General features: G+C 39.2%; 1 protein-coding gene across 1 annotated transcript; it reads right to left on the reverse strand.

Moving 5' to 3' along the window:
• Window positions 1–4844: 4844 nt before the first annotated feature.
• TNFSF18 (TNF superfamily member 18) lies at window positions 4845–14429 on the reverse strand. The gene is made up of 3 exons (XM_046680235.1): window positions 14260–14429; window positions 8042–8072; window positions 4845–5809 (listed from the first exon to the last, which is right to left on the reverse strand). The coding sequence occupies exons 1-3, from the start codon at window positions 14416–14418 to the stop codon at window positions 5463–5465; spliced, it is 537 nt and encodes a 178-aa protein (XP_046536191.1). The 5' UTR covers window positions 14419–14429; the 3' UTR covers window positions 4845–5462.
• Between the last annotated feature and the right edge of the window lie 705 nt (window positions 14430–15134).

The following is a 15134-nucleotide window of genomic DNA, read 5'->3' on the forward strand; positions in this document are numbered from 1 at the left end:
GACTCCACAACTCAGAGGTTTTTGGCCCAAGCAACACAAGTGAAACGAAGGGGGCTTCAAGAAAAGCTGATTTGGGGAAACATTAAGAGATTCATTTTGGACATGTTGAATTTGAGGTGTCCATTATACCTCCAGTGTGAAATTGTTGAGTAGCAGTTGGATTTACAAGTCTGAAGCAAAGAAAAACAAATTGGGCTAGAGATAAATATTTGAAAGTTGGCAGCAAACAGGTAGATAATGTGATATTGATTGTGGCAAGGCTCATAGGCCTTAGATTGCCGATGTTAAAGTGCCAATGTTGCTATTAGGTTATGAAAAGTGAAGAGCCTGACCTTCGTTCAGACCCAAATAGAGGATAGAAGGCCATTTGCTTTTGTGATGAGAGATGGATTATGGTAAATCTCGTGGGTGCCATCAATGTTGGTTTTGCTTTCTTGATTTTTTTGGTTTTGTTTTACTGATTTTTTTTTAAATTTGTTTAGAAGCTTTGACTCATTTTAAATACTTGGAGAAATACTCAGCTGAAATTCAAAGTTGCATGCCATAAAGCAGTGGTTCTTAAACTGTAGGGTGCATAAGAATAACGTATGGATCAGAGTTTGTGAAAAATTTGATTGCTAGGCCTCACTCCTAGAAATGTTTATTCAGTAGACTGTGAATGGGGCCTAGGAATCACCTTTTTTTTCAAACATGCTGGGTGAATCCGATGTAAATTCCACCGACCTCACTTTGAAAAACTCTGCCACTGATCATTGAATAAATTGTTTTGCCTTAGGATATTGTAAAGAGGTTGCTTCTTGGTGTATCTTCCTAGGGAAGACTTAAAACAAATAGGATTTTGTCCTGTTTTAGTGATGCAAGGTAGCTTATTGGCCATTTTCCCTTAGCACAAGTGAATTTATAAGGTTCTTTTTCTTAAATACGTTAACAATATTCTAAGAACAGATTTTGATGGGGAAAAAGGAGAGCACTTGAGAATAGTAGGTGATGGGAGGGGAGACTGAAGGCTTTGTCCACTGGACTCTGTTATCCAGAATACATATGATAATGCTAAGTTCATGTGAACACTCAAATAAATTTATGATTCCTTTATTTGTTCACTCAATAGATAATTAGGACTATGAGCCAAGCATCATGTCAGACCCTGGACTCTTGGTCATCACATTCCCCTCAGAAACTAATCCATCAGATAGGAGGTATAACCCAAAGGCAGGGAGGGAAGATGAAGAGTTTCTCTAGACGTCTTCCATTCCAAGAAACTTAAACTCACCAGTTCACTTCAGTCCAGCTCAGACTCCGCGCATTGAGGCCCCGTGTGAAGAACATGCCACCCCTGTGTTGTCCCTGGACAACACCAAAGCTGGGTGGAAACAATCTCTCCAGACACTGAAATCAGAAATTCCCTCTCTGATTATGCAATTGAAGCAATGAGGAAGTTGGTTTAATAGAATGGACCTGTTCATTGAATTTTCATTTTTCTGTTGCCAGACAAAGATCCCAGGAAGGGATCTTGAAGAAGGCCACATAAACCTTCTAGCCTACTTTCCCAAACTGTGTCACGGGAATCACCAATACTGCTGTGTGTCTTAGAGTGATAACTAAACTGTTTGAATCCTTAAAGTTGGTAACTGTTAACAAAAACCAGTAGATTCAAATAAAATGAATGGAAGAGTAGGCACTTTGCTCTCTAGAGCATTCCTTGTGGACCTGGAGGCAGAGTCTGCTTAGAGCTCAGTGCTGGGGAAAAGTTTCTTTCTCCTAACAAAACAGTGTGCGTTAAAAAAAATACATAAAACAACTCTATTCCCTTCACGCTTCTCTAGTTTTCCTTGACTTTCAAGAAATTAAAAGCAATCTTTTGCATTCATTTGTAACAATATTCTTAAGCCCAACTTTTCTAAACAATAACTTTCCTTTCCCTCTGCCTTTGTATTAAGCTCTTATTTTATTGCTCCTGTGATGATGGTTTGGGGTTTTGCATTTCTGTATTTTATTGTAGGCCTCCCAGATCCCTTTTAGACATATGAGAGTACAAGTGGGACTCTTCTGACCCATTTCAACTCAGGCATAATCTGATTGGTACCTAAGATATCAAAGAATAAGACAGAATAAGACAATTGCCCCTGCCAATATGCAGAATTGACAAAAGGAATGAAGGTAAACTCCCCTCCCCACTGCCCTTAGACACTTCAGCTGGATCAAGGGCATAAAATGAGGCCAGAGTGGGGAGAAGGGGAGATTGTGATCACATTTATGAAGAGAGAGCTTGGCCATGCCGTGAGTCCTCACCCACACCCTTTGCAGGAGGGATGGGGAGCAACGAAACTCTCTAAACTTAAGCCTGATAGAGGACTTCAAGGGAACCCCTAAAAGAGCTTTAAAATTTATTTTTTGAAATTGGGAGATGCAAAGAACTGGCGCCTGACTCCCACTGAGAAGGCTAAAGCCTACAGTGGGCTAGAGTCTGACCCCACCCAGGAAATCTGTCAGGAAAAGAAAAGCAACCTCTTGGTAGCAAAGACAGGAGAATCTGCTGCATGGAGGTGAGCCCATCCTCTCTGAGTTTGTAGGGTAAAAGCATATGTGCAAGTTTCCTATAGATAGATGTGGGACTCACAGGAGAGCCATGACTGGTGGAATGATTCTGCCAGAGTCACAAGTTACCCCCCCAAATAGAGGTATATCCTTTCAGGTCAATGAAAGTCTATGTGCCAAGGCATCATTTATCACTTCTGCTAAAAGATAATCCTCAGACCCCTCACCCATAAGTTGATCAAGATTTTGCTTCTCCTTCTCTCTAGTAAAAAATCTCCTTCCACTCCCACCAATGAAATTGCTCCTTTGAGGTAGAACACACAAAAGCAGGAATTTCATCTCCAAGAAGCACGGATATGCTCATCTAAGGAGCTAGTCTGCTCCATCAAACGCACAAGTCTGCATCACTTTTCAATTAACCACCATCTTCAGAAGCAGAGACTTAACCCGTAGTGACATAACACACTCTGGGTCAGCTCTGATCAGGCAAAATGGAAGGGATCAAACAATAAGTGTGAGAAAGGTTGGTGACAGCTTTGATGGTGAGGGTGGGTGGGGTGGAGTTGAGGAGGTGGTTGAAAGTCAGACGGTGAAACTGTCTGACTAACCCCTCAGAAATTGAGACAGCTATAACCAAAAGCTAGTTGAATCCAGCTCTCGCTTTTGCCTAATACTTGCCAAGCAGTGTTTCATATGGGCAAGGATTTCTCAGATGCACCCTTAGGCTCTCTAGTTCACTATCTCTAGTCTCATAATCCACAGATAAGTCAGCTACAGTCCACTTACCAACGTACATTTTATTAAGGTTTAAATGTAAACACTATTTGAAGAAACAAGGAAACAGAATATACATTGAAAACAAAGACTGAAATTACAACACCAGGGAAATTTGAATATCATCCATTGGTAGCCATCTCTCTGGCTGCAGCAGCAGAGACCTCTGCTTGCCCTGAGAAATCACCATCATGTGGGGTTTTTGCTGGGAGTATGACAATTTCACTCTCTCCCTTGCCTGCCTCGATTGTCCCAGGCATGGGCAGGAGCAGAGAGGAGTCATTAAGAAGGAAAGTTTTACAAACAGCAGTATGCTGGTGAATGGGACCTCTAAAAAGACAGCTCTGATTTGGAGCATTTGCCAATTCCCATGGAATAAACAGCTCCACCATGGCCAATTTCCAGGATGGCTGTATTTACTAACCATTGCAAAATTTCTGAAAATTTAACAATCAGCTCTCAAGAGCTAGTGCTTGCCCACTCCAACACACTGCTGCTTACAACATAACAATGATCAACACCCCAAGTTCCCATAAATATATGTGATATAACTTTAATTTCCTGAGAAGATATACAGATGCAAGATGAATAAGGCATCCACGTCTTTGGCCCTACAGCTACTCAGCAGATGATTAAAAAGGAGACTTACCAAGAAACATCTTGGCCTCAGGCTTAGCCTGCTCCCAAACGATTTTTGTTGCACACAATACAAATATTTCTAAATTAGCTTTACATGTGACAGTATTATTTAACATAATACAGCTTTTTACAAATATATATAAATATTTTAAATTGGGTTATCATGTAATCATACTACATACTTTCAAAAAGAAACCACAAGGTGCTAATTGATTTGATGGAGTCCAAAACTTTAGCAGGCTGTAATTGAATTGAGTGCTATTCATTGTTTTTAGAAGTTAACACTTTTGACCAAGACAGGTTCTTCAAAGTGAGGAAAAGAAGCTGGTTGGAGTAAGCCCTGAGCAACACCCTAATACTCCCTGCTCCAAGCAGGAAAAGGAAAAGAAATTTGCTGAGAAAGGAAAGATCTGTTGCAGCTTCTCTCTACCCACCTTGGGCTGAAAGGGAATACACTTCCTGAAAATAGAATCTGCTAAACTGACTTATAACATGATAGCAGGTATACCAACTCTAAAACTGAGACAGTGTGATACAGTGGGAAGCCCACTGGCCCTGTTAATCACCAGTTCTATGGGTTGAGGCAAGTTACTTATGTTCCATCTGCTTCTGTATTCTAATTGTTAGAACTGTGCCAAAATACCTGCCCCATTAACTTCATAGAGATGCTGTGTAATACACAAAAGCACTTTGTGAACTGTAGAGAGCCAGCTAAAAGAATATGAAATCATTACATGGCAAAATACAGTACTGGTAATACCAATTGCTAGGATTAAATCTTATGATTACTAACGATTATTCTTTCTTTACCATTGACAATGTTTAGACACAGACACAAACAAGTTGTCATGAAGCCCTATATGAAGGGCTTTGAACAACTAGTTTTATAAAGCACCATGCATCCTGAGTATGATGAAATAAAGAGAAATTCCCAAATAAGTGTGTTCCATTCCATGCCACTTATGCCTCTGTCCCATTAGTTCTCTAGAGTGTTCTCCACCCTCTAACGTCATCACATCTAAAATGGATTGTTGTTGGTGTATCTGTGGCCACTCTCCCAATCTGACTACTTTTATCAGGATGGTCTCAGAGATGGGAATACAGGAAGAATGAAGTGGAGCAGCCCAAGAATATGAGGACAAGGCCAGACTACTGCCCTGGACCTTTTTTGCAAACCACGTAAGGCTCCCATGGGAATAAGACTTCACTTTTTCACCAAGCATTCAAGGATTAGACAAAGATTCTTTGAAGAGTCTAGCCACCCATATTTACTTTATCATGGATTAGCAAAATGTCTTTGCCAACCCAATGTCAGGGGTAACCAAATGTCTTTGACCTTTCCTCTGAGTCTCTTTCAGATGAGCATGAGAGATGAAAATTCACATGCAGAGGAGTTCTGTGTGTGTTGATTTGTGTACCCAGACAAACTGTAGGCATTGAAAATCTGCCTCCTCCAATCTACCTACCAGTGCCTCTGCATGTGCTGAAGAGGATGAGGAGACCAAATCAAGTCTCTAGGAGATGAATTGGGGATTTGCTAGCAATAAGATCCCCCAGTATGTATTATTTTTTAAGACCTGATGCTCAGAGTTGAATTTCAAGTTTATTGTATCTCCAGCATGCAATTCATAAGTCCCTCCTACATTTTGGATTTCAGAGTTGCTTGTTAGAGTTTGTATGATGTCTTCATTTTTATATAGCCGCACCTCAAAAGGAGCCGCTCCCTTGTAGGCTGTATTGGGATCCACTTGGCCATAAATTAAATACAAGCCATCCTGAAGTATCCTCAGCTGCCAATCAGCTATCTCATTCACGCAAGGAGGCTCAGGAGATGTCATTTGCCATTTTGAAGGTAATGGTCCTATAAGAAATTTACAGGGGAGGAAAAAAAAAGGAAAGCATAGTTATTTAATTATTTCATTCTCTTTTTTATTATAATTCTTTCCCACTTACAGGTTGTTTCTGACCTGGTCTATATTAGTTCTCTATAACCACAATTTTAACATTTTAAGTAGCTATCTACTCCATGTTTTACAGAAATTGCAAATCCTAAGTGTATCTCTAGCTGGGAAATCTCTAAGGAAATGGATTTGGAATAGAAAAGTGGGTGACGTTTTAGGTGGCACTGTGTCTCTTGTCAATCAATATTTGTGAAAGGAAAGAAAGAAGGAGAGAGGAATTAGACACCAGGATTGTGATAAGCAGAGTTGACAGTCAAGGATGCATATTCATGCTTTTATATGCAAATATGACTTACTGTGTATCACTAAAGTGATAAATCAATGAGACCTTCCTCATCAATCAATATGAAATAGTACTCTCCTGTCATTCTCTCCCTTTACCTTGCTCTAGTTTTCTTTGTGGAAAGTGTCACCATCTAGCATATTATAAATTAAGTTGTTCATTTGTTTATTGTCTATCTCATACCTACTTGAATATAATGTCTTTGAGGACAAATACTTCTCTAGTTTGTTCATTGCTATATCTTCAGCACCTAAAACAGTTCCTGGTACCTAGTATGTGCTCAATAATATTTCTCGATTGAATGATACATCTGTGTTCCTAAATTAGATGCATTGTGTCTAAATTATGACTCTTCTCATCAGTTTATAGATACATATCATTCAAGATCCACTTGGGATATCATTATCCAAATCGTCCAAAAATAGTTACTGGTGAATTCATGAGTTTATAAATGGAAATTATTCAACTATTTAAATATAACCATCCCTACTTGAATGCTGTTACAAGGGATGGGGAAAGGATTAAGACCTAGTCATTCATTTCCATAGGTATATATGGAATCCATCTATTTTCTTGATGTTAATTGTTTTCTCACAGTAGTGTGATTTCAGAGCCCCAGGAAGTGCTTTTACCACCCCAAATACTTATCTAGCCTGTCCTCTAATTCTCCATCATTTTTGTTATGGGAGCAAAGCCTTTATCCCATAACTAGAAAGAAATCTTGATAAGACACCCTGGAAGAATAACACATTGATAAATTCTTATGTATATAGAAATGACTGATTTAAGACTTTGGGGGTAGATTCTGAAGGAGAATGAAGGAAGATCATCAGAGCAAGAATCAAAGTCTCCCTATATCTCCAATGAGGCCAGAGTTCAGTAGATTTCTTCCTGCTTGACATGTATTAGGCCACAGACAAGTCACCAGGAAAAAGTGTCACTTGTTCTCTTATTTAATTCTGTGATGGGGCCACTTAAAGAACACCTTAGCATCACTTGAAGTTCACAGCTTTTACCACATCAAGAGGAATTTCAAGCCCATCATGAGTTCCACTCCATTCACTAGAAAACCAAATCATAAAGGCAGAGGCAAGTAAAAAGAGATTGCCTAATTCTCCACAAGCCAAGGAAGTCTGGCAGTTTGAACTGTATAGGAAAACAGGGGTTGCCGTTGACTCTAGAAATATTCTCCTCTCAATTGAAAATATGTGTTTGGCCTGAAACCTGTAAACAACCCGAAATGTATTTCTTTTCAATTTTGTGTGTAGTCTAAGAAATACCCCAAGGCCAAGTGACTGTAAACTCTAATGTGTTTCTAAGCAAATACCAGGTCGCCGTAAGGGAAAGTGACTCCGAAGCTAAGAGGAGAGAAGAAAAGAGAAGAGGAAGCGGTCATTTCCCTAGCTGTCATTCCTCTTCTATACATTTGGAAACACAAACGGTACCCCCGCACACACTCTACTGGACACCAGCAATATGTGAAACGTGAGAAGGACTCTGAGTTTGTCAAAAGGAAAGGTTGTAGAAACCTAAAACTTACACTTATTAAAACACAGAATTAAAAGTCGATTCCTGGGTCTCAGATTCCCAGGCCTGTAAGAGTGACGTGCATTCCTGCCCAGAGAGGTGACCTTGAATGTCAGCTCCATCAGGGCATGGGCCTGTGTGTCTGGTTTACCTCCGAAGCCTCAGCTCTTAGTAACTGCTTGGCACCATGGTAAGCAGTTATAAATAGTACCTGAAGAATAAATAAAATAGTATCCCGGCTTCCTTGACAACACTGGAGCTTGCTTTCTTGCATCAAATACTAAAATAAGTAAAAAGGAGGCATGCAAGACAGGTTACTCACCAAACTTAGCTACACAGGTCTCATTGGCAGTCTGCAGGAGAAGAAAAAGAGGAATTGGTCAGGATGACGGCAGCGTCACAAGTTTCTTGATTGACTTATTTAGAGTTTCAGATTCCTGAAACAAACTTCTTTTCCCTAGCCATGTAAAAAAAAATCCTTCCCTCTACCTTGTCTCAGCTCTCTCAGCTTCCTTTTACAGATCACTGGCTCCATCCTTTGCCTTGCCTTACTTAGCTGCTTTTCTGGGTCTTATAGGCAAAGGGTAAGGTCTCTTTCCATCCACCTAGCCTCTACCCACAGGACAATTGTTTGATCTTGGACTCTCCTCTTCTCATGTTATAGAAATTTTCTATAAACAATAATAGTATCTGCACTCCAGTGACTGCACAAGGTGATCCATCGGCATGTGAGAAGAAAATAATAGAATTTCTAATTATGTTTATTTTTATTTTAAAAAATATGAAATTAAGCTATAGAAACATTTACACCTCAGGGGCTGGCCCTGTGGCCGAGTGGTTAAGTTCATGTGCTCCACTTTGGCGGCACAGGTTTTGCTTGTTTGGATCCCAGTGCGGACATGGCACCGCTCATCAGGCCATGCTGAGGTGGCGTCCCATGTAGCATAACAAGGGCACCTACAACTAGAATATACAACTGTGTACTGGGGGGCTTCGGGGAGAAGGGAAAAAAAAAAGGAAGATTGGCAAGAGATGTTAGATCAGGTGCCAAACTTTAAAAAAAAAATATTTACAACTCAGATTGATAAAGCCACCCTTATTTAAAATTCAGACAATCACACATCATATACAGTACCCGAGACACCCTGAGGAGACCTCAGTTTCAAACTGTTGCAACATACCGTAGTTTACATGCTCGAAGAGGCCATCAGTGTGGTTAATTTTATAAATACAAGTATTTAAGTGCTGAAGGATTTAAACTACTTAATAGTAAGATGAGTTATAAACAAAAAAAATTTCTGTACCATATAAAGTTCAACAGTGGTCTTGTGGCAAAGTGCTTAAGAGACTTTTTGAACTTAAAGGTGTTGTACATTTTCCTTAGATAAGATTTCTCTGGCTGCTGTGCTAGAAGTAAATTAAAGAGAGGCAAGGGCAAAAGCAGTGAGGCAAGCGCTGAGGGCACTGCAACCATCTATGCAAGAAAGTGCATGCCTCTGACCAAGGTGCTGGCTGTGGAGACAGTGATGAGTAGAGCGGAAAAACTGAGTGGAGCCTTGGAGACTGGATGGGGATGAGAATCAAAGAGATTTTTTTGTTTGTTTTTCTGATTTTTGCTTTTGCTTGTTTTAATATGAGAGAAATGACAACGTGGTTATCAGTTACCATTTGATAGGAATGTTCCGATAAGGTTGGGGGGGCGGGTAATATGGAAGAGCTAGATCATGGTTGGAACTATGCCCTGGAGTAGGTAAGAGGGGGTAGAATCTAGTTCATGGGTGGCCTTAGACAGGTGCATGAATAGTTCATGCATAGTGACAAGAAGGAAACACAGGAAATGTAGATGAAATTCAGTGGTAGATACGATGGGGAGCTTTGGAACTTCTTTCCTGCTTGCCTCTCTTTTCTCACAGAACCTGGTAGCAAGGTTATCAGGTGAGAGTGAGAATGGAGAGGAGACATTGGATGTTTAAAGAGAAGTCAAAGGAATGAAATAGTCCAGTAGAGGAGAGTAAATGGACGGGGGAAATGTAGGTTGTTTATAGAGCAATGCTGAAGTCCCACTTGAAGTTAGTAGCCACAAATCTAAAGTAAAACTTTTCAACAAGACCTTATGTTTTTCCTCAGCCTCATTCAACTGTGCAAGACACAGAGCAGCTGGTTTCAACCAATACTTGGGATTTTACAGGACTGAGGTTTCAATATTGGAGTATAACGAAGAGATAGAGAGGCAAGTGAGTGTGTTAATGCAAGGGAAGGGTTATAAATATAGAGCAGGGAATGTAAGTTGTGTAAGGAGAGAAGGAAAGGCATGAATAGAGTGAGGGATAATGTCATTTTAATTAAAAAAGAAAACCTCATCATTGAAGGATAGATTGAAAATTCAGTGTCATTCGTGGTAAGCACACTCACAGATGCATTCTTCTATTTTGATCTATATTTCTTTGTAAGGTAATTTTCCAGTCATGATAGTCAAAACTTGAAATCAAGGTAAACAAGTTAGAATATAACCTTCAAATTATTGTAACACAAAGTGTTATACTCACATTAAGAAAATTAAGGAAACATATTTATCAAACTACTCTTCTAAAATGTTTTTTTCAATTATTTTAGAAACATTTATATTATACATTAACACGCTAATGAAATATAATATTTTAGTAAAAGCAAAATGGTTTTGCACTGTGATTAAACTACATTAAGCATACTATTTGGATTATCCTTATAAATTTCTATTTTGTGTACCTGTTTAATACACATCGTATTAGTGCTTGTATGTAACATAATAATTAGCATATATATTGAGATTCTACTCAAAAACATTTTGTTGATTAGGAGGTGCAATCAAAAGGTTTGGGGAGCTGGCCCCGTGGCCGAGTGGTTAAGTTCGCGTGCTCCACTTCCGCGGCCCAGGGGTTTGCAGGTTCAGATCCTGGGGTAGACCTAGCACTGCTCATCAAGCCGTGCTGAGGTGGCATCCCACACAGCAGAGCTAGAAAGATCTCCAGCTAGAATATACAACTATGTACTGGGGAGCTTTGGGGAGAAGAAGGAAAAAAAGAAGATTGGCAACAGATGTTAACTCAGGTCCCAATCTTAAAAAAAAAAATTGAAAGCTGCTTCTCTAGAAGATAAATCACCAGATTCCTGAATTGTTTTTGCTTTTGCAATTATTTCATCATTGTTTTGGGATTTCTTAGAAGAGATGTTGAAATTCAATTTAGTTTAACTAATTATAGGCATGTAAAAGGGACTCCCTTAACTTCAATTTCCTCATTTATAAAATGGGGGAACATAATATCACCTAGCTCGTTGAGGTTGTTCATGACTCTAAATGAGGTAATTCTTATGAAGGGCTTTGCCAGATATTCTGTCTGATCCTGCTCATTAAATATTACTTGTTTTGATAATGATACTGATTATAATAAAGATTTGAACAAAACTTTAAGCACCCTATATTCTCAACATTATACTAGCATTGTAAGCAAGAGAAACAAGTGTAATTTATGGTCCTTGCCTCTTAAGAAGTTTATAATCTTTTTAGAAAGACACGATTACACACCTGAAGCAATTGGTAACAATCTAAATATAAATGAGTGCCAAAATATGTGCCACAGATAGCATCTCTGCTGTCTACTCTCACGTATAAGGAGCGTGTGGAGAAATCTACAGCCACAGACAAATTAACTGCCAGAGACAGAAATCCTGGATACTATGTCATGGGCTGTTTCAACGTTCATTTGGAGCTACAGAAACCACCACTGTGACATTCTCTAATTATGTCACAAATGAAAATCTGTCTAATTACAAAAATCATCTATTTGACAGCAAAGTATAGTCTTTGGCTGAGAAAGTGAAATAGATAAGCAAGGAATATCCATTTTGTTAAAAGTCTCTTTAAATTCATCTTCACTGTAATGTCATTAATAATAACAGTGCCAATATGAATCACTACAATCTATTGAGAGCTACTACAGGTCAGGCACTGTCTCATGAATCCTTACCGCAACTCTATGAGATAAGAATTAGCTTGCTCATTTGCAGATGAGGAAATGAGTGTGAGAGGGGTCAAGTATCTAGCCGAAGGTTACCTAGCTGATAAGAGGCTAGGCTGAGATCCAAACGGAGTCTGTATGACTCAAAAGTCTCACCCCCACCACTCTGTGGGGGCAGTTTCCATTTATAGTTCTGGTGATGTTTAGAAGGAGTAAATATCCACTCATAAAGATGCATATGGGACTCTCGGTTTAGTTTAGTTCATTTTTGCTTACAAGGATCAGTTGCTCTTATAACTGCCTTTAGATTTAAGCCCAGATTTACATAGTTGGGTTCAAATGGCTGAAACTTAATCCAACTTAAATCAACCCTAAACAGATCATCATTTGGAAATAGAATCTACTCTGCTTTTAAGTACAAACATAGCTTCTCCTTTGGAAGTATCTTTCATTTCGTTGAAGCAAGGCACTCTCCTGAACATTTGAGTTCTTAGAGAAAATTGCTGTGAGGTTATTTTCAGTGAGGGGTAGACCACACTCCTTTAGCTTATAGCCGGTATTTTCAGTTGAATGTCTTCTGAAAAAATGGGGAAAAGAAGAAAAAATTTTTCTCCCAAGGAAATTTCAGTTGGTCTAGAAGAAGACAATCTTCCTAACACTTTTTGAATTAGTGCCGAGAGAAGCTGGAAGTGGGATTTTGCATATAAAAACTAGAGTGGAAACCAAAATAATATAAACTCCAAGTATTGTAAGAAGGTGGAAGCGGCCAGCTCATAATGACTCACCATCCGCTAGCCACTCAGTCCTCTTTTCCAAAGATACTTACTTGTGGCCAGCAGGGAAAGGGAAGTGCAGGGGAGTGGAAAGTAGAATACATGAGCTAATATCATTACATCGTTGGCCAGGCCATTGGCTTTTCCCATGGGAAATAAGCCTCCTTGGCATCCTGCCAGGACAATATCCTGAGAACCTTTTAAACATCTTCAAATTTGGAACAAATTCTAGGCAATTTCTTTAGAGACAGAACCTTTCATTGAGTAGCTGCATGTTGCCTAGAGAGAGAATCCAGAATCAGAGCTCACACCCACAAGATTGATCAAGTTCAATTCTGGCAAGAGGTGCCCTAGATGACTCTGACATTATTAGACTTCCTCTTCCCCTTTGCAACAGGCACTGTGGGCCTTTAAGAAAGGCATTTCCTTGCCTTTCCTTCTATGCATTGGTTCCCACAGTCATATGCAGGAACGGATGACACCTACAGCATATCCTATATTCTTTGTGGTCATCTAGCTAATAAGACTTGAGGTGGTTTTTAGAAGGAAAAAGCACTTCCAAATTTAAGCTATTGCTATTCTCACCCTTCCCCTTCCTCAGAAATCTAATCACTCAGAATTCCTGACAATTCTTTTCTTTTTGCTCAAAGCTCCTCTGTTCCAGAAAGTTCAGGTTTCCACTAGATACAGTCCTTGAGGGAGTGGGGATGTGATTAGAATGCCTCTGTTGCACACTCTTGTGTACAGCTATGGAATACAAATTAATGGGCTACTGTGTAAAAATTTGGCCAAAGCTACTCTTGCCCTAACTAAATCATTACCAGCAAATAGAGTGTACTGCTTCCTCCTGCGTCTTTTCTCAGTTGCTTTCAAATATCTTAAGAGGTAGAACCATATCTTTGAGATCTTTGCTGACCAATCCCCTTAGAAAAATAAGAACCTAATGTATCTCCACTCCCTTCACTAGACCCAAAACTTGGACTGGAGCTCAATGGGAAATTCCTGAGAAGCACCAGGGGTTTCCCAAATAGGAATGTGGTTCCTTTTTCTTCCATTAAGTCTTCCCTGATCACACTAGCCCAAAGTCATTCCCCACCCTTTGAACTCCTAAAGCATTTATATTCTATACTACCCTTAGATAAATTATTAATCACAGTATTTTATAGCTAGAAGAGACATTATAATAAACAAATCCATTCTCCTACCATCATTTTTCAGATGAAGAAACTGAGAACCAAAAAGATTAAAAGTCTTTCTCAAATTCACACAGCTAGTTATTGGAATCCAGATCTTCTTACTCTTAGTTCAATGTCATTTCCCTCTTCTAAGACGCATAACCACCTGTCACTTACCTTGGTCTGTCTTCCATTACTTTTTCAAATCTTTTCCCTCAATAGGACTATAGCTTGCATCCCATTTCTTAGGGTAAGCATCATGTTTCACACCTTTTTATTCCACCATGAGGGCTTAGCAGAGGTGTAGAAAGGGAGAAAATACTCCACAGGCATGTGTCAATTGACTGATTTAGTTAACTGATTCTCTCCACATAACTCAGTTCTGCAGCTAACATTTTTAGCATTTTCTAATACCTTTCATTTCAAAACACTTAATAAACCTCAAAAGCCATATGCCATGACAAAATTGGCATTATCTTTACATTATCTTCACCCACATGTCTCTTCCTTCCAACTAACTCAAACAATACTGAGTGACAATGATAATTACTATATTTACAAAAGAAATAGCAACCTTAGGTACTGTTGTCTCCTTACCTTGAGTGGGAGAAAAGTAAGGATTAGTGTACCGAAGGAACAAAGCAATAGCAAAATAATTATTGTTGAGTAGAGGACCCATTGTTTCCAGGATGTTCTCTGGGCTCCTTGAGGACTTGAATGGCTTAAAGGCATATTCTCCATGTGGTTCAAACTCATTCTCTGCAGGAATGAGAGCTGTGAAAAGCAGAAATTCACAAGTGATGGGTAAGTGATGCAACTAGGCAGTTTTGTAGTATTATGGTAATAAGTAGTGGGTGTAAGAGGCGGGGTTTTCCTTTTGATTCTGTGTGTTGGAAAACGATACTTCTAGGCTGAGTGCTGACTCTCGTATGGCACCAGGCCAAAGACACGGAAAGGAACATTTGGTTAAAAGCCAATACAAACACAGAGGATGAAAAAACCAACACAAGGGAAGTTCAGGGGAAAAAAAAGCTTTCCTGAAGCAAGAGGAAGTACAGTGCTGTACAACATTACAAATTATTTCCAGATAAGAAAATTACTTTTTATAAGAAGAAATAAAGTTCCAGATTAAACCCTATCACACTCCAGACATCAAGTATGTGTGAGGCAGGGGGTTAGGGAGACAGGTTTGTGGTTTGGCAAAAATGAAGAGTTTTACCAATTTCTAGGATATAAAATGTGTTCATTCTGAGATAGTCTCTAGAAAACACCAAGTGTATTACTAGAATTTAAACTTAAACAAATGTAAATACAACAAGCTCAATTCTTTCATGTCTCACCATTCTAAAACCCAAAAAATTCAATGCTGGCATCATATAGAAATAAAGTTATCTTGCAAAAGAATATTTTCTTGCACTCTGCCCCTCCCAGTCTGAGCTTACACTCTATTCCAAAAAACTTGAGTTTTCTTC

This window comes from Equus quagga, chromosome 13 (assembly GCF_021613505.1).
Source record: "Equus quagga isolate Etosha38 chromosome 13, UCLA_HA_Equagga_1.0, whole genome shotgun sequence".
Lineage (NCBI taxonomy): Eukaryota > Metazoa > Chordata > Mammalia > Perissodactyla > Equidae > Equus > Equus quagga.